Genomic DNA, 25,361 nt, shown 5'->3' with positions numbered 1-25,361 from the left:
TCATATTTTTATAGAGCATACATGACGGAGGTCTCAGCATCTCTTTTTGCCTTTGGAGATCTTTCTTTTACTACATTATTTCCAGGAACTCAACCTTTTATGTACAGGTTTTAATAATGCTACAAGATAAAACGTGACATTAACAATAACAGTGTCAATTAATCTACTTTAACACTTCTCAATATGTTTTGGAGATTAGGACCATTTGCATTATGTTTTTCCCTAAATTCATTGCACATTCTCTCACCTAAGGTAAGGTTTAGATATTCCTTTAAATTCTTCCTCATTTTCCTGGTTAATGGGGGAATATATGCATAGTGCAGGTAATCTACTTGTCAAAAGAATGTGAAAGAGCAGAGATCATGTAATCACCAAACACTTTGGCAGTATGCTTGCCTTAAGTTTGAATAATCTAATAGTGAATTATACTTGTCAGATAGTTGTTCTCAGGTTTCAGCTTCACGTAATTTTCACAACCTAGAGCTTAATTTCCACACTAACAAAACGGAGGAGGAATTTCAAGGAAATTTCAAAAAGGAGGTGATAATGGATGCCAATTCAACAACTTATAGTTTGGCTGTATTATGTTAGAATGAAATAGCTGTTCATATTTCAGTATCCTTTAAGAAACTTCTAAAAGAAGATGTATGTATTAAAGCATATAACTACAATGTTCTCATATCATATATACATAACCTCTTCCATCCCAAGGAAGCCTTATGCACTTACAGAGTTTACCTTTGAAGTGTTGTTGGTGCCAAATGGCAACACTAAAAATGAAAGTGAAGAATACTGGATCTGCCAAAAATGTAGTAGTACGTAGATTAACAGAGCAAAGTGCAACTGTAAAACCTGTCATCATTCTTTACGAAGCAGGCAGAAATGTTGTACGAAGAGTTGTTATACAACAGTCCAGAGCTTTGTGAAATATGAGGACCAGGAAGGATATTTGGAGTACCCATATTTGACTCACAGCCATGAAGTCCTACTCTTTTATAACGAATTTGGACATTTAATTACCAGAATGTTCAGACCTAGCCTTAGTTGCTATTAAGAAAAAACTCCCATGGTATCATGTGCCACCAAACCATGGCATAAGTCCAGCATCTGATTACAGTAGAAAGCATATCCCTGTGAATCGCCAGTGTGATCTCCTGCAGTAATCTCACACCCTCACATAACAGTCTTCCAGTGAAAAGCCAACCAGTCCTAAATCTCTATTGTTTTTAAAAGCAAAAGTAATGACAGACAAAGGCTGTGACAGTAGCACATTCTGTGACATTGCCATGAAGTTTTATAGCAGTCAGCACGAGGAAGGTGCCTTTTGCATTTAACATTTGAATGTTGTATGCACTACAGGAGAAGACTAGGAGAAGATAACAAAAATGTGCTCTCTGCTTTGTTCTTTAAAAAAAAAAAAAAAGTTGACCAGAGGATTATTAGATATATTGGGATATTCTGCAACCATCGCTTCACAGTTCTAGTTCAGTATCAAAGCAAAAACAGTCAAGTGCAAAGCGCACATTATATTTGCACTTACATGAAATGACCTTGATAGGGCCTAGCTTCAGCTGTACGAAAAGTAGACAGACTTCAACATCCATCTGATGTTAGAAGCAATGGTATAGGCCAGACACAGGGCCTGAACAAAGTTCTTATGCTGACCCTGTTGGCACTAGTGACCCTGGCTAGAAATAAGATTTACTACAAGTTACTAATTGATTTCCCTATAAAATAAATCTGGTGCTTCCCTGGCAAAAAGAATTCTCAAACTGTAAGTAATTTGTTAAACCTGGCATAAAGTTGATGATCTTGCACCCAAAAACACTTAGTCAGAAACAACATAAAAAGCCATTTTCTGTGTCATTTAGAACTTCAACAGAGGTGTCCATAATACCTTTATTCCAAAAAAACAAGCAAAAAACCTACCAAACAACAAGAAGCCTACAAAAAGAGGATACAAAACCCACCACAACAGAAACTAATCAGAAGAATATGGCTAATGGAGCCAACGTAATATTATGATTGTATATTTTCTGAAAGGACCACAAGTTAGCTTATCAGATGCATAATCTTACTTGCTTTGTCATAATCTACTGAATACATGTATATAAGTGGGGCCAGAATAACTTTTTTTACCCCTGAACTCATTAGCAGTCACAAAATTCCTTTATATGCATTGAGTAAATTGTGAGAAAGAGCTTTTTGCAATATTCAGACCTTTTTGCAACACATTGAAACAATCCTCTTAAATTATGCACCAGGTCTGCTTTAAAGAAAATCCAAAATCCTATATAACACCCATTCCACAGATTACTGTGAGAAATCAGTTGGCAAAATTAAAAGTTTTAGTAAGAATGGCATCACTTTAAGAACCACTTACATATTTTAATTTATTTATTCACAGGAAAGTACACAAAGGAAAATGCTCAAGTGGATGCAGTGCTGAATTGAAAACCCTGAAAACAGTGTAGATGTGAGGAACAAAAGATGGTAAACTACTGAATGTTAAATCGCAGCACAGTTATTTTACAGTCCAGAAAAACAGACAACTTTTAGCTGTATTCTGAGGACAGTAGTCATAATCACAAATAATCTCCTCAAATATGGTTCTTTTATTCTCATTTTTCAACTGCTTGTTTGACTTTGTTTTCCGAGAAAAAATACTGATAGAGTGAAATAGGCACCAGTTTGTACAATCCTTAGTGCTAGTAACAGAGATTTTGAATGTGGAAGATAATTAAGTCCTTGGATATGGGATGTGGGTCATTTCAGAAGCAAGAGTAAAATCCAAAAAAGCAGTGAAAACAAAGTGGCATCTAAAGGTCAGTACTGGAAAACAAGCTCAGTATTGGCAAAATTTTCTCGACATTCCTATAAATTTAAAACTCAGCCCTTGCTTTCTACAGCAGTTTTCCAAGGGAAAACAGAATAATTGATTTAAATACTAGCTGTCATCAATGGTTTCAATAGAAATTGCTGGAAAAAATACTACATGAAATCCCTAAAAGAAAATATTTATCAATAACACAAAATTCATGTTGCGAATAAAGTGGATTTAGCAAGGCATACAGAATCTAGACATGGTCCCAGTGGTCATCTTATAAATACCAGATTTAGTTTGCTGCTGTTTGGCTAAAAATAATTCATTTGCTTTGAGAATAATAACATTTTAAAATATCTTCTTTGGATTGAAGGTTGTAAATTACTTTCATGCTATTTTGTTGGGAAGCCCGCTTACCTTTCATACTTAAACTCTTAATAAAAAACAGCACAAGGGCAAGGTAAATCTGCCAGCGTGCATTTTAAGCAAGTGATTGCTTTAAGTCATAGATGCCAGGAAAAACAATCAGGAAGCCCTTGGATCCACTCAGGAGACCCCTGTCACTGCAAAAGGAAGTTAACAATGCTGTTAGACCGCTCTGCAATTTATCAACGTTGAAGTCTGCTTTTTCACTTTTTCAGCTTCTGGCCAAAACTTCTGCTAATGAATATAGTACTTATTTCTCCAATGCACTCTATAAATAGTCACTTTGAATCTCTTAGCAATTACTACAAATGAGCTCTGAGGTGAGATGAACATAAGCATTCCTGTCAGACATGGATAGACTCAGGTACCTCCAAGCAAAGTACTTGCAAATTAATCCCACAATTACCAGCATGCCTGATACGATGTGCTGTCTCAGTAGTTTATGTGGTTAACTGCATATGGAAATGGCAGCAGCGAGACAGTTCATATTCTTAGCATGTATGGCCCTAAGATTCATGTGTGATCTCACCTACAGGCTTTAATTCTTAAAAGAGGGGGTTCTTACTAGGCTCTTACCTGTAAATTTAATATATCATCATGATTACATAGGCTTATATTCAGTGTACTGAACCACAATGCTGAAGTTTGAAGAGCATTCTTCTTAGACTCCAGTGTGTGTGTACTCACATACATACATACATACATATGTATACACACATATATAAAACAATGAAAAGAGAAGTAAGTGCATCCAGATGGCATTCCAGGTCTCCTAAGACCTCTTCAGTATCACCATTTGCATCCTTCCGTTATCTGGAAAGGAATTTAAGGTGACTACGTACCTAAATTAAGCACTTTAATAGGATTAATCTTTTCTATTGTTTTATAATTAAATCCATATATTTGTCTAATGATCTTGGACATGTATTCTAGTGATGAGTGTAAAGAGCAGGAAGGAAAAAACGTGGACATGGAATACATTATGGATGGAAAAAGTACAAGCTTTTTTTCTTATTTTTCATTCAGCTTTTTGTTTTCTTGTAGCATTTCAGCAACATACTGATTTATATTGATCTGGAACTTTTAGGTAAAAAACTACTCCCAGTTTAAAACTACTTGTAGTATTTTCTTGGACAATAAATTCTGATTTTATTTGCATCAGCATAAATTTATAGTGTCAACTGATTGCCCCAGATAAGAGAGGAAAAAAATCTAAAAAGGCTCTGTATTAATGGCAAAAAAGACAAACAGCCTCCTGGGCTGCATTAGGCAGAGCATTGCCAGCAGGTCGAGGGAGGTGGTCCATCTCCCCCGCTCAGCAGTGGTAAGACACATCTGGAGTGCACGGTCCAGTGCTGGTGGGCTCCCAGAACAGGGGCTGTTAAGTCCAGGCATGGACTTACTGGAATGAGTTTAGTAAAGGGCCAGGGAGAGGTTTAGGGGGCCAGAACATCTGTCATATGAGGAGATGCTGAGAGGGCTGGGACTGTTCAGCCTGGAGAAGAGAAGGCTCAGGGGGATTTTATTCATGTGGTTAAATTCCCAGTGGCAGGGAATACAGACAATGGAGCCAGGGTCTTCTCAATGGTGCCCAGTGACAGGACAAGAGGCAATGGGCACAAACTGAAGCCCAGGAAATTCCATCTGAATGGAATAAAAACCCCAAACCAAAACCCTACCTTTTTTTACTGTAAGGGTGGTCAAACAGTGGCAGAAATTGCCCAGAGAGGTTGTGGACTCTCCATCCTCGGAGATACTCAAAACCCAACTGGACACAGTCCTAGGTAACCTGCTGTAGTTGAACATGCTTTGAGCAGGGAAGCTGGAAGTGCCTTCCAGCCTCAACTACTCTATATCCCATACAGATGAATGAAATTAGCCTCTCCTCCACCATCCTCATCAAACAGATTTGTTGAAACTTCTTTCTTATTCCTATCACTATGAAAATTGTCATTTAAAGTTTTAAACCTGATCTTTATCAGCAATGACAATTTACTGGCAAAGAGCATCCAAACCACAGTACCTCTCAATCTAACTTTCTACACAACTTTTAATTAATCATGGATCAACATAGGGATGAATCTTATTTTAAAATGCTTTTCTGGAGCAACCTGAGTTTCCCCAGTTTTACTAATCCTGGAAATACTACCTTATCTCTAGCATTTTCTGGTGATAATTGGATCAAAACTACTTTGGGGATAGCATTTGACACAGAATACAGATATGTTGCACAAAAACATCCTACCCAGACACCCACCCCCTGAAGTTTTAAAATTTAATTACCTCTTAGAGGTGGTTTAAACTTTTTCTTATATGTATGTGATATCCTAACACCAACAAGTCATTGGGAGAATTATTATTCTCTTAAGATGGAATTTGCATGGTTTAGGTCTCCCTGCAATGCCTATGCAAATGGTACTTTGCTACTAGTCTGCTATTGCTTCTGGGCTGATGCATAGTCTACCCTCATTTACAAACACTACCTAATGAGGCAAATATTACTTTTATATATTACATTACAATTTATGTATCTCACCAAAATAAACAATTTTCTGACTGAATAGCAGAAGAAAAAAATCTAATGTACCACATTTCCTGAGCGCAGCAACTAAAAAGGTTACTACACACAGCTAGCTGTCCTAATTATGCCTAGAAAGCATGGACCTCGGTAGCAGGAATGAACTGGGGCATGTCAGAAAACAAAAGCTAGAATAACATTGGAAAAGATCGTGGGTGATGGTCTGCCAGTCCTTCCATGATGGCTTGCTAAAACAGTTCTGGAATGACTGGCAAGTCTAAAGACTAAAGTAGTAAGACTAAAAAGCCCCTGAGTCTTTCAGAAATGCTCCTGTTTGCAGTTCAATGACTTGTTTTCTCCAGGAACTAACAGGTTGGGATGGCCATCAAGACTTTCTCCCCAATACTCTGGTTACTCCAAACTGTTTCCTTACTTTCTCTGCTGATGAAGAAAGGAACAAGGTATTTGCACAGAACGGAGGTACCAAAGATGGACTGTTCTGTTAACAGTGGAAGGAGGCAGGCAGGGCTAGGTCTTGTAAATTAAGTTATTACTGTTCCCTCTAAGTTTTCTACTGTCTCTAGTTTATTTCTTGGTTAAACAAATGTTTATTAGCTGTTTCTGCATTTAGTCTACCACAGTTGGCAAAACTGAAAATACACATTTGATTCAACGTTATGAGAGCTTCAGTAAGGAAAATCCAGGAGTTTCTGCACTAAGGCAAACGTTAAAAGGTTTAGATGAGGCACTGAATACAGTGCAAAGTAGTATCTGCCCAGATGTTATGATCATCTTGTAATCTGCATATAAGCACAGAGGACAGTCTTAAGTGTGTGTTCAGTTATGTAAGACCAAAGAAAGCAAACCTAGGTATGAAGATATAATATTTGAAAAACAAAAAAATTTTTTTATTATAGAAGAGTAAACCCGTAAAGGAAAAGCAACTGTCTTTCATAGCACAGCAAAAAGATACCAGCAAATTTTCATCCATTCCTTAAAACGTCTCATAGACTATGTACACACATTTCTTACTTTTAGTGAACTGTGATGGCATATATTAATCAGAAAGTCTATACTAAAGCAGTAATTATTGCAAAGTTCTACAATTATAAGGGGGTGTTCGAGTAGACATACTTAGTACAGATTAATATTCTTTTAATTATATAACTTACTGAGATATGAATAAAAACGAAGCTATACAGTGGCACGCCCTTTGAGTTGGCAGTTGTAGTGGTTTCTCAGTGGTAGGCATACATGACAAAGCTTCACCAATATCTCATCTTTTTTCCCCCTCTCCTATTCATTTATCATATGGTTACATAAAAACAGCAGGGAAATGAATTATGCATATTTTTTAGCACACTGAAAAGTTAATGAAAAGTTAAATACAACTTACGTGTGTGATTGCACAAAGCACTTATTTGACCTTGCTAAGCTTTAAAAGGCATTCTAAGATTAGCCTGGCATGTATTTCAAGTGTACAAAAAAAAATACAAAATTGGTTCTTAAAATGCTAGTACAGACTGTTTCATGCCTAAATCCTCATTATGTTCAGTGTATTTATAGGAAATGATTCAACTTTTAAGTGGGTAAAGACGAGTAAACCCTCCTTTCTTGTGGAAAAGTGGTGCTCATATATTCAGATGCTACCTCGTCAAGCTACAACCTTCAATAAATCATGTTTTGCATAGGAATGAACAAAGACTACGCAAATGTTTCCATGTAGCAATTTTTGTCAAAGTGATTGTGAAACATTGCAGCATTTTACAGTTGAGCAAACTGGAGGGAGGAGACAGTAAGAGGTGAAGAAGGGGAAAGAAAAACCCAGCCCTTCCACCCCTTTCAGTTTCAGGCTTTGCATACAAGCTTGAGAGCCCCAGAGAAGCCCATGATGACACTTTCATCCTCCAGCTCACTCTTGCTTTTCCATTTGTTACATCTCATTTTAATGTTAGGCCTTGATCCTCTTATTAGCCACAGGGGAAAGCAAATTACATGAAAATGAAGAGAAATACTGAGGGCAGAACAAATTCCCATACTTCCAGCAATACATAAGCAACACAAAAATAGATTGTTTTATTCTGTGCTTTATTTCCTGTTCTTGCGTAGCAGCGGAGAACATAGCAGTTCAAGATCTTATGTACCACACTGTACCAATTCACCATCCCTACAAAGAAGACAATGGTAAGAGTTGATTCTGTTTATCCATTTGTGAAATAGAGAAAATAGTTTAAGGAACTGAAAAAAATAATCTTTAGTTTGATATTTCTAATAAGTTTCAAGGTCAGCAATTTATATATTGTACTCAGGACATAAAAACTTACTTCATTAATCCAACTCTGCTCTGCTGAGAACTCCTGGACTAAGTTTCAGCCTCAGCTGTTAGAAGCATATCAGGTCTAGGTTTTCTTTACTAACAAGCTTTATCCAAAGAATGGGAGGATGAAGGATATTACACTGTTGTCTCTCAAAACTGTAAATATAGATGAGCTGTGGGAAGTGATTTTTAATATCATTGTTACATTAGGAAAAATAGACTATCCAACAGAAAACCGTAAATGACACTCAAAGAAGTGCACACATACCAACAGCCACAGATCTCATCTCAAATCCTTACTAACTTGCTATTGATGTTAAATCCCTAAGAGCTTCACTAATTGAACTCAAAAATATTTTTATTTTGGTGTAAATATTCACTTTCCTTGATTAAATTTGTATCTCCACCTGTACACCCTTTTTGTTTGTACTCATTATTGCACTGTATTGCATTATTATGGAACTCCTGATTTCCAAAGTACAAACTCCTGGTCAAGTTATGTATGTCTGACCAACAGCTATAAAAATTTATTCTCCCAAATACATCCCTTTGTTTCATGTTCTCTATTTTTGCCACCTCTGAATTAATATAACACATTGCAGCTTTTCTATGGTTTTAGTATTAGCCATTTAATCATGACATTAAGTCTATCTGAAAGCTGGATTTAACGCAAAATTCAACAGTCTGCTGATTAAGTGGAGCATCTTACCGAAAGCAGACAGCAGTTCTGCCAGATGTACATGGGCTTTCTACTAAGCTCAAAAAACCCCAAAGTGCCGCTTTTAAATCTTTGAAAAACCACTAACAGATGAAGATTTGTCTGTTTCAGAAACTGCCTCTTCTTCCTCAGCACGATACTGAGGTGTTGTGATCACTCACCAGTGCTCCGACAGTGCATCCTGCAAGAAGCTCTTCTACGTAACATCGCTTGACTTAAATGCAATGGTTGTTAAAACAAGGTAGTCTTCAGAGAACATTGGTATAGCTTTATTTTTGAAAGACGGGAGCTAGGATCTTTATTTTAGAAGCAGAAAATGGGTGCATTCTAGTTCAAAATGATCTCTTACATTCAGTCTCCCTCTGGTTTCATCGTTACGGATCATACCTTTAATGGTCAGCAGGGAAGTCTGAGTCTTGGTTGCAACTTTTATGATGCTGAAATCAAAATTAAATAAGAACAACTATACTTAATGCAATAAAATTGTGCTCAGATTACTACTTCAACTATTACTGACACTAACTGGTACCACCATTTTCACACTAAATGCACCCTAAATTCTGGCACTGGGGAGCAATTCCTTTCTGAAACCACCAGTGTCATAGATAGCCTTTCATTGCTGACATATGTGCTAAACATGCATTTCATAAGTGACACTAACATGTTTATGTGAACAGAGATAAGGTACTGCTCTAAGAAAGTCTTTCCAGGTTAGGGGATATATTCAACAAGGCTGGAAAAATTTCTGAACCAGTCCTGGAGTACTGTAATAAGAGACGTGAGCAGGTAGAAAATTCTGTTAACCTTACAGCCCTGCATTTTGTTTCGAGCCCCAAATGGAATTAATTTGCTTTCTTCTGTTAAGATGACCATAAGATTAAGATTATCATATTACCAACCTCCACGACCCCCCAAAAAAAGAAGCCCTACTGTAACTGTATTCTACTGATAATATCCAGTGTAACACAGGAAAATGCTGAGACCCGTAACACAAACTGCTAGCTACAATTATAAAATATTTTAATAACTGTTTTGAAGGGAATGATATATTTTTTCAAAGTGATTCTTATTCCATGTAAAAAATAGTTTTAAATTGGAAATAGTTTAGGCATATTATTACAAAGGTGTATAAAAACTGTTTGATATTATTGCCCCATGTAAATTACTTTGGCCTCTTGCAACTCAACACCTTAAAACCATCTGCTTAAGGAAGACAATCTTGCAATATAGACTACGCATACACTGTGTTTCTGTTCCCTTGTCTTCTTTTTCTCTTCATTATATACAATTGCATGAAAACCTTTCATTTTGTTCCAACTTCATTCCTTTTGTCTTCCCCCCTCATATTATAATGGAAACTATTTAAGAATTAACCTGCTGCTAGTGACTCCTGGGTCAGTTTCTCTATTTTTGTTTTGACATCATGTAACAAAGATTAATTTGGATTCAGGCTCTGAATGGCAGCTTTGGGAGGAATACTGCAGACAGAGCCGATACTTTGCTACTGAGCTAAGTAGAAAGCAGGACAAGACTCACAGGCTTCAAGTTAATGTATTAGCTTCTAAATACACAAAACTACAAAATAATCAGCATATTTCTTTGCCTTAAAAGAAATAATGGTTTGGGGTTTTTTTTTCCCCTCAATGACTTCACTGTTCATGTCATATATACATGATGTAATTAACGAGTAAAGTCACAGTTTCATTTAGCAACTCATGTACATCAGAAGAAATCTGAAAGTAGGAATTAACTCAGGACAGACCAAGAGCCAAGTCTTCAAAGAGACCCTTAATGTTTAAAAATATAAATAGACATTATTGAACTGTCAGCTGCAAAATGCCTTTCTGGAAAACAGCAAAGTAACATGACTACCATTCTTAAGAAGTTCAAAGTGTGTCAGTGATGGGGGGGGAGAGAGGGAAGATGTTAAGACTGGACCCCCTGGTGGCAGTCACCATGTTCGTGTCTTTCAGGTTCAGCACAGAGACAAATCCTGCTTAAGAAACATAGTTTTGGGTCTAATAATCCCTTGAGTCCCTACATAAGAGACTAGAAGGGCAGGAGTGCAAAACCACTGGGTAGCCGGTTGCCAAAACAAGATCACAGTCAAAGAACAGTGTTGCACTGTGCGACGTACCATCACAGAAATATGGAAAAGGGAAACAATGCTTTGGGATCCTTAGTGCTAAATATGTGACAATTTTGTCAAACTCAGTTTTGATAAGATTGCCGTCGTTCTTCATGATAGGCTTTTTTTGTTTGCATTTTGTATTTGATGATACCATCAGAAAAATGTCATTTGGACACAGACCATTAAGTCTACATTTGTAGTACTTTTTTGTAGATTTTTCCATGTTTTAAATGATGAACGTTACTGGTTCTTTGCTATTTTCCTCAGGGGAAGGAAGACATCTATTTGGATTATGTATAGCCTGAAATAGCCAGTGGTTTTTGGCTAATGTACAGAAGCGATAAAAGTGAAAGCACAGGTTCATGGGGCAGCAGCTGTACTCAGCCACGGAGTGGAAGAGATTGAAGGCCTTCTGTAAAACTGAGATTCAGAACTCCATATTACAAAATGCAGAAAGTCTAGCACCGGACATAGATTAGAAAAGAATACTAATCCTGCAATGTTGATCATCAATACACTTGAAACATCACAAATATAGATGTTCTGATAACAGGTCATCATCAGTGATTACCTCTTCACATAATCACTGTGGAAGAGACATTACATGGCTGCTTTTTGACTTTTTTCTTCAAAGAGATACTCAATTTTTCCTTAATTTAATTTTAGGGTGGGTAAAATAGAAACTCCTGTGGCTGTTCACCAGTTAATCTGCTTTGTTACTTTTGAACTCTAAGTTTGTGCCACTGAGAGAAGAGCAAAGCAGCTGAAAAAGACCATAACAAAAAAAAAGACCATTAAAAAAAAAAGGGTAAAGGGGAACTCAAGACACTTTTCTGTGCTAATTCATTTGGAGAATTAAGATCAGGAGTAAACTCCTCCCAAGTCCACAAGACTAATAGTATCATCCAGTGATCTGCGGTATAAGCTAGATGTTGAGTTTGTCCTCTCCACTGCCCTTTGGGACAAGTAGCCATCACACACACAGATAAATATAACCTGTGTTGGTTTTTTTTAATCCCCTTTCTGTGCCTTTAATACAGTCACTGTCATTCCTCCATCAGAGCTGATCTTTTAAGTTAGATGCTAGTTGTTTAACATCAGGTGAATGACAGATTCTTGAAGGTACCCGACTACTGCCAGCAAAATCTGCTAGTGCATCTGGCTTGTACATACAATAGCTGATAAACCACATACACAATAACCTACTATGTATATTCAAATGCAGGTCTGACCCACCTAAGCAGCATTTGTGCTGGCATGTGTCTTTCAGATGACATTAGAGTACAGTTAAATATAAAATCAAATAGAGTGCAGTAAAAGCATTCAAGGTGCCATTGAGGTGTTCAGACATCAGAATGATGGACACATTATTATAGACATCTGAATAGAAAACATACCTTAGAACTAATAAACAGTTTATTTTCTTCTTTCCACAGTAATTTTCATAGATTAGCAAATGACAGGCTGAAATTTATCAAGACATTTTTGAGCACTCATCTTTTCCTTAGGTGAGAAAATAAATTTAAAAAGTGGGTCACAAAAGGCTTTGAGAGGTTTTCCAGCCTACACAGCTCCAGGAAGAGCAATCTGTATCCAAGCTATTCCCTAGAGATCCTGTCATAACACCTTCTTAAACCCACCCTTGATGAAAATCCTGTCACCTTCCTAGGCCACCCATTCTAGGGACAGATTATTCTTATAATCAGGCGGCTTTTCCTGATATGTGGCCTAAATTTCAATCCAATTTAACTGCAAGCCTCTTGAAAACTAGTTCATTACTATTCTCTTTGCAATTACTATTTATTTATTGGAAGACTTATCACATCTCACCCTCGGTCTTCTCTGTTGTAGACTAAACATGCCAATTCTTCCAGTCTTTCCCCACAGGTCATGTTTCCCAGATCTTATTCCTGCTTCTCCTCATTGGCTTCCCTCCAAATGGTCAACATCTTCCTCATAGCGTGGCTCCCGAAATTGGACACAGTGCTGCAGTAGGAGCCTTATCAGTACTTGAGTGGAAACATTACTTCATCATCTTACAAATAGACTTGTTTATACAGCCCAGTGCTTGCTTTTTTTGGTATTTGTGTTGTTTGGCAAGAGTATGAAATTATTAGTTCTTGTTTAATTACTAATCCATTGCAACTCCCTCTACTGGAAATCTCTTGGTTTCTAAGAGCATAACCCTATTTTTTGGCTTGTTCAGCTGACCCAGTAGCTAAATTTTCTTTTTCATCTTACAAACATTCACTTACCTTCAGGAATATTCAGGATCCTTCATCCTTGTTTAGATTATATCACGTCCATAAGTAAGATCTGCAGTATAAGATCTCCTAAATTAAATTTGCCATGCTTCTTCTATCTTCCCCTCCTCCTTCTTGCAATGCCTGGCCTACGATATCCATAAGCAGCTTAAGTCCCAAAGATTCCATGATTTTGGGGTTTGCCAGCACTATTAATCACAGAACACATGCCCTATCTCTAAATTTTTATAGTCTTCACCTTTGCAAAATTGCTGACTTGAAAAGTAAATTTGTCCTTCAGGTATACTACAAGTGGTATTCCATGGAAGTACCTTACGTGCAGCTGTCCAGCTGTCGTACTTGATCAAATACAGCAAACATTAAGTGCCAGGGTGCATTTTGCTTATTTGGGAGATTTCAACTGCACTATTTTGAACACTAAAGAGAACTGGAACAAACTGCAAAATTAGGATAATGTATACAGAACTCCCTTATCTCTGGCCCAAGAAAGTCTCTTAAAAAAAAATTCAATATCTTTAGGGGCAATTTTATTCTAATTTCATCTACAAGGAACTTTAGAAGTCTTGTGAGGAGCTTTGTGACCCCTAATTAGAACTTTGTACAGACAGATGACTGGAAATTAACTGAGATACCCAGACATACTGAAACAGGATCCCCCCCAATTACATAAAAGCTATAATTATATTTGTTACATAAACATTTTAACTGGGGAAAATATTAGATAATTGAAGACACAGCCTCCCCCCAACCCCAGTTAACCACCACTCACAGCACAGCAAGAGTAAAATTAACTCAGCAAATAGCGTTCATACTGGAAAGCTGCTTCTGTGCGTGGATGACACTGTGCTGCTCACTCTCATTCCATCTTTGAAAGAAAAATGTTAAAGGAAACTATCTGAGACTATTTTGTAGTTCACCTTTTGTTATGCAGTTGCATATGCTATTTTTTCAATCTGTTTAATCAGTGTCAAGAGTCTATCCCATAAGAAATCAGATAAAGAGAAAAAAATGACTTGACATACTGAATAACTGCTTTGTGCTTAACCAGTAATATTCCTAGACTCTACCTTTGCTGACAGAAAAATGGAGAGATTCTGAGTTGCAAGAGGGCCATACAGCTGATCAACTGCTATTCAACTTACAGCAGGATGAGAAGAAACTGATTTATTTTTCTCTCCTTAAAACCTCTCTGAAAGGAAGTTACTTGCAGAAGGATACCAATAGTCACTACTTTTTTACTGCATGAAAGCAAAACAGAAATGCAAGTTTTTGACTGTTGTACATTCAACTGAAAAAGGAAATACAATTCCTATGGTATAAAGCTAGCCTGAGCCACCATTACATTGATTTATTCTGAGGAAAGATGGAAACTGGACTGACAGGGAGCAAACAGCCCAGTTGCTGTACTGTCCACACAGCTTTGCTGGTGTATCTTGGCTAAGCCTGATGAGGATGTCATCCTGTCACCAGTTTTGGTCAATGCCAGGCCCTTTTGCTAAATATGCTGTCAAGGGTGCCAATTCGGATCAGCTACTGAATTCCTCTCTAGTAGAAATGGGACAGATAGCAAATCACTTTGAGCCCAAACCAGCCTCCATAGATTCAAGGGGCTGTTGTCTGAAACAAGGAGGGGAAATAGGACGGGGGTGGCGGGGAGATGTCTCCATTTTTGTTTTTTTAAGCCACAGCACCATGATTTCTGGATAGAGCTCTAACAACAGATCTATTTTGTACCAGTGCCTACAGCTTCCCAACAGCAAAAAGCTGGTTCAGCAGAGTCCAGCTCTTGCAGATCACTGGATGCTGCACACATTTCAATGAGTTTGAGTGCTGTATTGCTATCAGGTGAAAGGCAACAGCAGAAGGTCAGCAGACTGCATCAGAATTCAAGGATACGAACTCCTACAGAGTACAATAAATGGAGGAACGCAGTTCTGTGAGTGCCTAGGTAGTGTTTGTCTCTGTGCAGAGAGAGGCAATAGTGGTCTGGGACCTAATTTGTGTAACAAGCTATTTAAGAGGGAAGCTAATTGAAATATATAAATCCTGAAGAGTATCACATCAAGCCAAGATACTATTATTACCCCAACCTACATGAGGTTATAGACATGCATTAAAAAAACTCAATAAAAAAATTAGTAGGAAACATTCCCCACTTCAAGATCCCATAAGACAAATTCTCTCAAGCAATGATTAGATATTATCCAGAATAATGAAAAAAGAACACTAAAAATGGATGTGGAGAAGGAAGGCAGAAAAAGCACAAGTTCGCCCAAATGGGTCACAACTTGTTCCTAACATTCACTGTCAGTATGTTTTGGAGATAAGAGATCATAGCCAACTAATAAAGTGGCAGCTGAAAGTAAAATTAAACTATAATTCTGCAACAAATTTATTTTTTTAATTACATACTCCTTATGTAAAAGGTTGACGTAAAGTTAACTGACCCAGCAGCATTTTCAGCAGCGTCCTCTGATAAACTCTGGTCTCATTCTTCCATTACCTGTTCTAAGCATATTGAATTTTCCCTTCTGCCAGCTTTTACTGATCATACCAAAGACAGAAATAGCATTTATGGGCATTTCCATCCTTGTGATATGATCAGACTGGAGAGTGCAAGGGCACACGTTGATTTCTGTTCCAGTCATCACAAGCCATGAGGAGTATGTGGATGTGGACAGAAAGCCACAGCTGAGAAACTACAAGCAAAGCAACAAGGTAAAAAAACCCAACCCAAATGAACCAACCAACCAAAACCAAACCAAACCAAAAAAAAACACAGAGAAAGGAAAAGGAAGAAGGAAAAAGGAAGAATTAAAAGTGTGTGCAGTGAGGAAAGGAGACTGAGGTGAAGCAGAGCAAGGGAAGCACCAACGGGCATCACACACGATTTCTGACCCTGGAAATCAAGTCCATAACCCTGGAAAGAAACAGGTAGTGTAACTTTGTGCCCATACAGCACCCATTTCACTTTAAAGAATCGGTACCTCAGAAAAAAAGCACAATCAACTACATGAAGAGACAACAGCTTTAACTCCATTGTTTACACTGCATGCCCTACAGAGTACAGCTACTTGAAAAGCTTGTCCTCTAATTTTTTAGCTCAAGTCTCTTTTGGAAAAGAAAAACAGATCTTACTGAAGGATTTCTTGGGTCAACTTCTCTAAAGACAGATTTAGGGCTAGCTGAACATACTCCTTTCTTTGAAAGGTAATCCTTTGTGCTACACTGCCACTTGGAACGAGACTTTCAGCATTCCCTGTTCGCGTACTGAGAGCGAGTGGAAGTACTTTCTCATGCTGTTCCAAGCGGGGTACCGTTTACTTCCAGCTCAAGCAATATGAATATATATCTGTATTTTACTCAAATGAAAGAAATGCAGCTAATTATTATTCAGACAAATCTAGGAGACATCCATACCTATGCAAATATCAAGCGCCAGGTAGGCAGCATCCCTCCATTAAGGCTGTGTCTGAATGTAAGTGTTACATTACAGGTGCACTCTGTACCTACACTGTGGAGACTCAGCAAAAGCAGTTCAACATTCCATTATCTTTTTGGCCATATTTTGTCTCATATTCTGTGGTATGACTAGAAACCCACAGGAAAGCATTCTTCCAGCCTCCTGCTTGCACATGAAGTTGCGGTGAAACAGGATTAAAAAACAAACAAACAAGCGCTTCACATCTAGTTTGTAGTCTATCATCATCTCCTTTTCTTGAAATAATGGCTTGCCTCCCTTTGGTTTTTAGGTTGCTCTTCAGAGCACAGTATAAACTCTATTATTCCATAAACACTCTCTGAGAAGCAGGTAATGGGTAGTTATGCTAATACAGCAACCTTCATGCAGCCTCACGCACAAACTAACCAGACTCATTTCAGGTCTACAAAAATAAAGTGCTGTCTTCGCTAACTTTGTGTTAAAGCCTATTGCCTTTGCATAGGTCTCGAAGAACTAAGGGACACACAGAATTATTAGCAATATTTTTCCTTCACCCCTTTCCTGTGAGTAATTTAAATCCTTTATCTCTGACTGTAAGTTTTATCAGCATGCCTGCATCTATTTTAACAGTGTGTGACAGGCAGTGCTATTCTGCAGAACATCTTCACAGAGAAAGCTCATGTATAAAGTCAAGGGAAAGGCCAGTTTTCCTTCTCAGTATAAAGCAGTCATTTACTTAAAGAAAATGCAGGAAACCCAATTCAATTATACCTCATGTGAGGTATGAGATTATTGGACTAAGGTCACAAGAAGTATTTCTTCTCTTAAGGGCAGATTATTTTTTACATTAAGGAGCTATAAATATATTTGAGAAAGAAAAAAAATCTGTTTAAGATTATCTTTTTCTGTTTGTAACTCAGAGTGAATTCATAAGTCTTGGATGGGCTTTTAATTCACTGGAAAACATATATGTGTGTGTATATATATATATATATAAAAAAAAATATAAAAATAATACAATCCAGTTCTTACACAGAAGAACTTGGCCAGCCAACATCCTTAGAAATAAAAAAAATACACACAAAATGCTAAATCCCAAGTAATTCTTTAAAAAGCAAGTAATTTTGTCCCCTTAGATTGTCTCATTAAGAACGAGGTTAGATTGCAGTCATTTGCCATCTTCATTTATTCTCCATAATAAAGCAAAGTTATTCAGCTTAGGAATAGCAGTCTTACCTTTGCAGAAGACATAACCTGGACATTTTTAATGTGAAAAAACCAAAACAAACAAAACAAACCAACCCAAAACCAATACAAATCTGATTTCCATGTCACTACGTCAATAAAAAGATAAGCAAGCTGACTTACAGGGAATGGTAGAGGGTAATGTCCAATATTCATTAAACTGAACAAGCCAGTGTTTCAGTAGGTTCAGACACTGACATTTTTAATACTGATAAAAATAATTTTATGTAAGCTGAATGCCAGAGACTTGATTTACTTCAAATGAGTATTTACAATTTTGGTATGGTCCACTAGAGCACAGTAGTTACACAGAAACACAGTTATAGTTATAGTTATTCCCACTAACACAGTGTTATCACAAAAAAGCTTTGGTTTATATTCATAGTGTAAAGATGAAAAACAGAGCAATGGAAAAACATGCTAAGCAAGACTTTGTTATTCTTACAAAATATTACTCTCCATTAATACTCTTGTTCGCAGTGTATGTAATCTTGTTCTCAGGAAGCTAATAATAAAGGCACAGCAGTGAAGGCAGCTGCATGCGCTTATACCTTCTGAAGTTCAGTACGCTGTACAATAGCAAGTTTCAATGCTGATTAACAACACTACTGAAATGCAGTGAAACTTAAGTGTGCTTAAGTTTCTAGTTTAAGATAACTAGTCAAAAAACATCCTCAAACTGAAAAAAGGTTGCCTGTTATTTCACTTACCTGCAGATACAAAAGTTACCATTAAAACATTTGGCAGGTTACATCAATTATTATGAAAACTAAAAACCCAACACTAATTTCAATCTAAAACTGCTTTTAAATCTGAAATCAAAGCCAACAACCCTCCCCAAAACCCCTAACCAAACAAAATCCCCCAAACCTGTCAGTATCACAATCCAAACACTCACTGGCATTCATTGTGGACATTTTCAGATTTTAAGTTTCTCTAGGTTTTCCTGATCTATACAGTGTGCTAAGCATTATCTTCTTTAGAAAATGTAAGGAAGCAAAGTACTCTGAACTCAGGGAAACAAGAGTTTGGAGATGAAGCAAATTTATTGTTCCAAGTGTTGAAATTAGGGAGTATTTTAAATCACCAGCCACATACTTCATGAAAATCCAGCTAGTATGAATGAACAAATCCAGGTAACCCTTAAATAAGTTTCAAAGCTATTGTAACATGGCATATATATCAGAGAGCCTTGCAGGTAACCCATGGTTTAGAAAATCAAAGATGCCCTCTGCATAAAGGGCAGGCAGAGAACAGCATCACTGAGGTACTAGTCCCATTTCTTTCAGGCAAATTACTGCATAGATATCTAAGGTTAAGGAGTTCTGAAATTTTTCTGAACAGCTTTTACAGTATCATAAGATAACATAATGAAAATACATTGTATTTGAAACCAAAGAGCAGCATATTAGACATGCACTGGTAGAAAACATCCTGTGTGCAATTTGAGATGTTAAAAGTACCGTACACAACTTGGATGTTAATCTAAAAGCATACTAATTTAATTTGACTTCATTTTTTGTGGAAAAAAGTCTACATGGTTTTATTCATAAAAATGGAATTCTCAACATTCAGCTGTGGTGGGTATAACACAAACATACACAGTCTTCATGTTCAAGTTCTTCATGGAGATGTCCTTTGTGATCTCTGAACCAAGAAAACAAGAGAGAGACAGAACACAGTTAGTGCTCTTGCTTACAGGTAAAACTATGAATTTTTTTATTTTTTTTTTCATTTATTCAGACTGTTCTGCTGGTTCAATCAAAATGGGACTAGGACAGAAACTGCTCAGCTCAAAATTCCCTCCTGTTAAAGCATGGTGCATTAAAGGAAGGGTCACCACTCATCAGGATTGCCACTGCAAGAGATGAAGGTACTGTTCTAGGCTACAAAGTAGATTTTTTTGAAAGCCTATGTCAGCCCACAGCTCCCAGCTTCACATCCAAACAGAATTATCCCTAGTTCAGAAAACTATTTCAGAACGCAATGATATGAAGTCAATATTAACAATACACCACAATGCACTGAAAATCAGAATCCCTTATAAACATTATGTAAGAATGGCCATACAGAGATCCATCTCCTCTAATATCCCATCTCTGACAGAATATAAAACAATGTACATGCGAAGGAGTGCACGAATAAGAACGTGCATACATTAACTTGAGTTTTATATGTAAAGCAAGGATTGTAGTAGTATCTGCTGAAAAAACTAATGTTGCAATCTTGTCAAGTATGCATGAAGAATTTCATACCACACCAGATCAATTCCTTAAGTCTTTTCATAGCTTTACGCACACTGTTTGGAACAGTAATAGGATAAAGTCTCCCCAGAAATGTCTTCTAAGGATACAGCATACTTCCAACAGGCTGATTCAGCGTTTATAATTATTTATGAAACACAAACACAGAATAATTGTACTTTGTGGCTGCAAAGTTGGTAGGAACTGGAAATCTCTTCCACTATTCTTGCCACCTTACAGAGCATTTTTCCCCAAGAAGTTAGGTGCTTCTTAGCTCAAGGCTTCCCAGGAGCCATCAGCTGTAGCAAACTACCCCATTAACAGAGCAGATTGTTTTGAATACTGGGAGGTAGAGCTCTGGAACAAAAATAATCTGAATAACAAAGATACCAGAGGTCTCTTTGCTAAGAAACTTCAAAGTGGTAAGAAACTTCAAAGTGGTAACCACAAATACATCCAGTGAAACCAAAGCAAAAGAATATTGGGGGTTACAGTGTTTATGCTGCACACTAGAATCCCTATACACAACACAAGCAAGTAAAAGATAATTTTAAATTTTTGGCACTAGCGTTAGCACAAATGACAGATTAATAACATTTAGAATGTCTGGGTGTTTTTTTCAGTAGAAACCATTTTGTAGTGTACTGCAGTGTATCACAGAACTGACGTCTGATATTCACACTGCTCTAACTTGGGCTCACCTCCAGCTGAGAGAGACCAAGGCAGCGTGTGTGCGGTAGGGGGAGGCAAGTCTGCGAAGTGCATCCATGGAGATAATGTAAAAGCCGCTTAGTTTTCAGTAACATGATGTCCAAGTGAAAACGGATTCTAGAAATGGCAGCAAGGAGTTTTGTTTCCATGTAACAGTATGCATGCTCCTTCTAACGTTAAGGCCCCTATCTTTCTTTGAAAAATATTTCATTTTTAGACTGAGCAGATATAGTCTGCATTGAAGTTTAAAAGCCATCTATTAATTAAAGAATTAAAAAGCCCTTACGGATCATGATGGTACTGTTTTTAAAGAGTTCTCTTCCAGTGTAGTGCTTCTGCTTTAAGCAGCTGAATACCCATCTACAGAGCTGAAAGTGTGGAGGAATAATCCAATTCAGCAATTAGGGCTTTATTCCCTCATTAACCTTCCTTCCCTCCCCGTGAAAATGTTACATCAGTACATAAAAAAGTTATTTTGGTCTGCAGAAGCAGCCAAACAAGCTACGAAATTGGTCTCAAAGTCTTTTTTAAAATTATTTATTTTTAAAATCCTGAAAAATGAGGAACTACATGAAGGTACTATTTTCAACAGTGTTTAACACAATAATTACTTTTAGAAATTGGAAACTTGATTTATCAACAAGATGTAAGGACATCCTCCTCTCTGTGCCAGTTCCTCCAAAGGAAGGCTTTGAAGGTCTCACGTTAACAAGTATTGCCTTCATCCCGAATGTGTCTTTGAATCGGCTACCTGTAACTCGTGTTTAAATCTCATGAATAAGCAACGGTCACCACTTTGACATCTATTTATAGAATGTTTTTCCAGTACTACAAAGGGGGGGTGAAAACCACATTTTTTAATGAAAAGTTGGCAAGCTTTTGTGCAATAGACAGATGCCCAACTGCCTGTACCTGACAACATCTATAAAAATAATGTTTGCAAAACTGATAACTCATTTCCCACTAAGTGATTTATTTTTTTTCTTTTTATAAAACAGGCATCAACCTTCCAATTCATGGGTTACTTTCAGCAAATGGTTTAAATGGTTAACAGCAAATAATTTTTTATTTTTAGAATAAACTATGAAAAAAGCTACTGAAGAGACTGAACTTTTTTTGTTTTGAAGGTAGGACCTTGAAATATATAGATAAAAAGATGAATAGAGGATTACAAAGTTGCAACAATACACATTAACATTAATTGACCTAATATTTTTCCACAGGCATCAAACTATTTGTTTTATATGCAGCACTTATTTATCATATAAAGAGATCTGAAGATAAGGTACAACCTTTTAAGTGTTTGTACAATTAAAAAAATGTTATAAAGAAAGCTGCATAGTGAGAATTAATTCTGAGATAGCAGATGCATAGCTATATAGCATAAGCATGTGTCTGCTACACAAATAAACCTCCAGGACCAAGTTCTCCACATTCTGACTCTAAGAAAGACCAGATCAGTTATTTTAGCCTTTGAAGAGTTATCAAATCTTATCTTTCACATCATCGTGATTTGTCACTTTATACACTTCATTTGAAGTTTAAACAGTTCTGGAGAATTCATACCACAAATATGTTACAGTGATTCAACTGATTTCATATTGGTAAAAGGCTATATATTTTCCTGTTTTGTCAGTCTCTTCCCTCTTTCAAAGCTCAAAAGTTTTCTACAATAGTTATTTTAGTACCTTAACTAAACCATATGCTGCTGTGAACCCCTTTTGCCCTGTAAGAATGACAGAAACCAAAAAAGAAATATGTATAACATCAATTGCTCCAGAATGGCTAAATTCCTAGTCAGCAAGGTTTTGCACATGAATACATTTTTTATTTATGCAAATGAAGTGTGGTTGATATACTTGGTTCTTACACCTTGTGCTGTTTCTAAACACTACAGTCTCCGGTTCTCTCTGTTTGTTAACACCATTCAGCACATTATTTTTAGCATTAGCTCAAACTATCACTAGAAAGTCTCATCAACATTTGAGATCCATTCTACTTACAAAAACGGCTTTCGAATAAACAGAGTTCAGGTCACATGAAATAAAAAAACCAACCAAAAATCCACAACAAAATCCCCACGCCTTTCTTGCCCTGATTCTAATTTATCCTACCTGAATCCCTTCAGCCCAGGGGGGCGGCTAAGTGACCCCAGTTTTAGCCAGCTACACTAGAGAGCTACACTCTTCCTTCCCTCATCAGCTGACAAGCACCTCCTAAGGAAATTCACCCCATTCTAGGATTAGATAACTAGTTTAAACAAGATGTCTAACTTCTGGACAGGTAACCTAACATGTGATAAGTCAAGGTAAAGTATCATGTACACCTCTCAAAGAGCTTGTAAATCATGCCACTATGATAAACTGGGGAGACAGTCCTTTGTATCGTTCCATTTGAAGAGCCGAATTTTCCTGAATACACAGAAATACCTGTTGGTTATTTTACCATGTAGTTTTCAGTCCATTCTTCCTCTCAAATGAAGTCCCAAATCTTTCTCAGGTCTGACTTTTTAGCACTATAGGAGGCTACGTCTTTAGTCTTATCTTTGTCATGAATCAGAGATTTTTGTTTCTAAGCCTCACCATCTGTCTGTGGTTTTGGAAGATTCTTTAACATTTCAGATATGTGACTATGTGATAAAGCTTCCTACTTCCCAGGTATTCTGAATGAATTGCAGCTGCCGTACCCTACCAAGTCTGACCTACTCACACAACTCTAAAATAGATTCGATACTCTTTTCCACCCACTCCCATTCTCCAAAAGGAAGGAAGGAAAAAAAATATCATCTGCAACAATATGAATGTTACAGGAACAATTTGAACAGGTTCTTAAATACTCACACTTCAGAGTCACTCACTTCTAAGGAAGAGATTCACTCTGCTTAATCACAGCAATATGTAACTACCATTTACATTGCTGACTGACCTTTCTAATTCAAAAGGAAGAAACTTTTACAGAATTTGTCTTGGCCATTTCATGAAAGGAATGCATTAGAGCTTTGAATTTCTAAATGTTTATGTGTGCTTAAAGGATTTTACTAACTATGGAATTACTGGGCAAAATTAGAAAACAATGTGTAAATAGTGTGCGTTTAGTAATTAAACTAGAGCTCAGGTCACATTAGGTGCTCCTCAACAGAAACTTCCAAGTATCCTTGGACAAGCAAACCAAAAGTTTGTGCTTACCCTGAGTTTGCGCTTCATCCAGGAACAATTTTAGCCTCCGGCTTCTGAGCCCAAAAACTTTTGCCGTTTCATGTAGAAGACCTTGGTACGTTAATCCATTCTGACCAACAGGGTTTTCCATTAGAAGAGTTCCCACTGTTCCTTTCTGACATTCTGAACAAGATAAACAGTTGAATCACTATTGGTGAGGAATGATACTATTTCATTTATCTTGGTAAATTGAAATTTAGGATTTCTTCTTTCATTTCATCTCTATTTCTTCATGGTGCTGAGTAATTACCAATACTGACCTACTTACAGATATTCAGTAAATAAGTTCATGAATTACAGAATCAGAAGTATAAGTGATTATTAACAGCTTGACAAACAAAAGAAAACTTTGCAGAATTCTTTACATGAGTCAGCAGGATAACCTAGAGACTGGGAAACGTGAAATATTTCAACAGGACACACAAACCACTCTAAACTACAGAAGCTCACAAAGCACCTTCTGTTCATCAAATCCCCAGTTAAAAAACACATTTTTGGTCCAAGTAGCGTCAATAAGATTCCACATGGACAGTCCAGAAAGGACTCATACCAGGGCAGAGATTAAGAGCAAGTTACTAACAACGTGACATAACTGTTCCAACTAATAGCTGTTCCAACATGACGGTTCAGAGTAGAAATTACAAGATTAGCAGCTGTGAAACAGAATTACATACACATATCTGTACTCCAGATCAGATTAATAATACAATTCATGTGGCTTCTAAATAGCTCTAAGAAATGTTTCACAGACTGTTTACAACGTCTTGGTAAAGAGCTGGCTCCTCCTTCCGTTTTGGTCAGTTTTAGACTCAGCCTTTTAAAATAAGCTGTGCAGGTGAGCTGATGATTTGAAATAGGAAAACAATGCTGAAGGGCTCCATTTAAATGCTGTCGCTTATCTCAAACTGGCTCTCCTTTTTCTTTTATGAAAAGACAGAGAAAAGCTAAACATAAACATTGTGTTTATTAGAAAGCAAATACTAGGAAAAAAATAAACAAAATCACCATCTGCCAGTGAAAACATAGGTATTTATCTTCATCAGTAAGCAACGGTGTCCAAAACTTGTATCTCAAAAAGCTTGGCCTGTAAATGAGGAGAGATCAGTATCCTACATACCTTGTGGTTTTGCATTCATTAACTGCAAGTTGATATACTGGCAGAGCAGAGCATCAGGGGAGTTGATCAGAGCAGGTGCTGACCCTGTTGTGACATGTAGAGTCTTTCCACTGAGACTCAGTAAGTCAGTTTTGTTTATCAGTTCTGAAAAAGAAAATGAGACCAGTCAGGCCATTACAGGGAAGCTGAG

General features: G+C 37.1%; 1 protein-coding gene across 1 annotated transcript in view; it reads right to left on the bottom strand.

Annotated features, from left to right (window-relative positions):
• Positions 1-18,912: 18,912 nt before the first annotated feature.
• IARS1 (isoleucyl-tRNA synthetase 1) overlaps positions 18,913-25,361 on the bottom strand; it is a 112,919-nt gene continuing 106,470 nt past the window's right edge. Inside the window, exons 33-35 of the mRNA XM_075053537.1 lie at positions 25,172-25,315; positions 24,025-24,177; positions 18,913-19,532 (exon numbers count right to left, since the gene is read on the bottom strand). Of these exons, the coding sequence (XP_074909638.1) occupies positions 19,450-19,532; positions 24,025-24,177; positions 25,172-25,315 (380 nt within the window). The 3' untranslated portion in view covers positions 18,913-19,449. The remainder of the gene's footprint in view (positions 19,533-24,024; positions 24,178-25,171; positions 25,316-25,361) is intronic.

Source organism: Buteo buteo, chromosome 21 (assembly GCF_964188355.1).
Source record: "Buteo buteo chromosome 21, bButBut1.hap1.1, whole genome shotgun sequence".
NCBI lineage: Eukaryota > Metazoa > Chordata > Aves > Accipitriformes > Accipitridae > Buteo > Buteo buteo.
The sequence above is the reverse complement of the archived record's forward strand: the minus strand, read 5'-3'. Positions and strand labels throughout refer to the sequence as shown.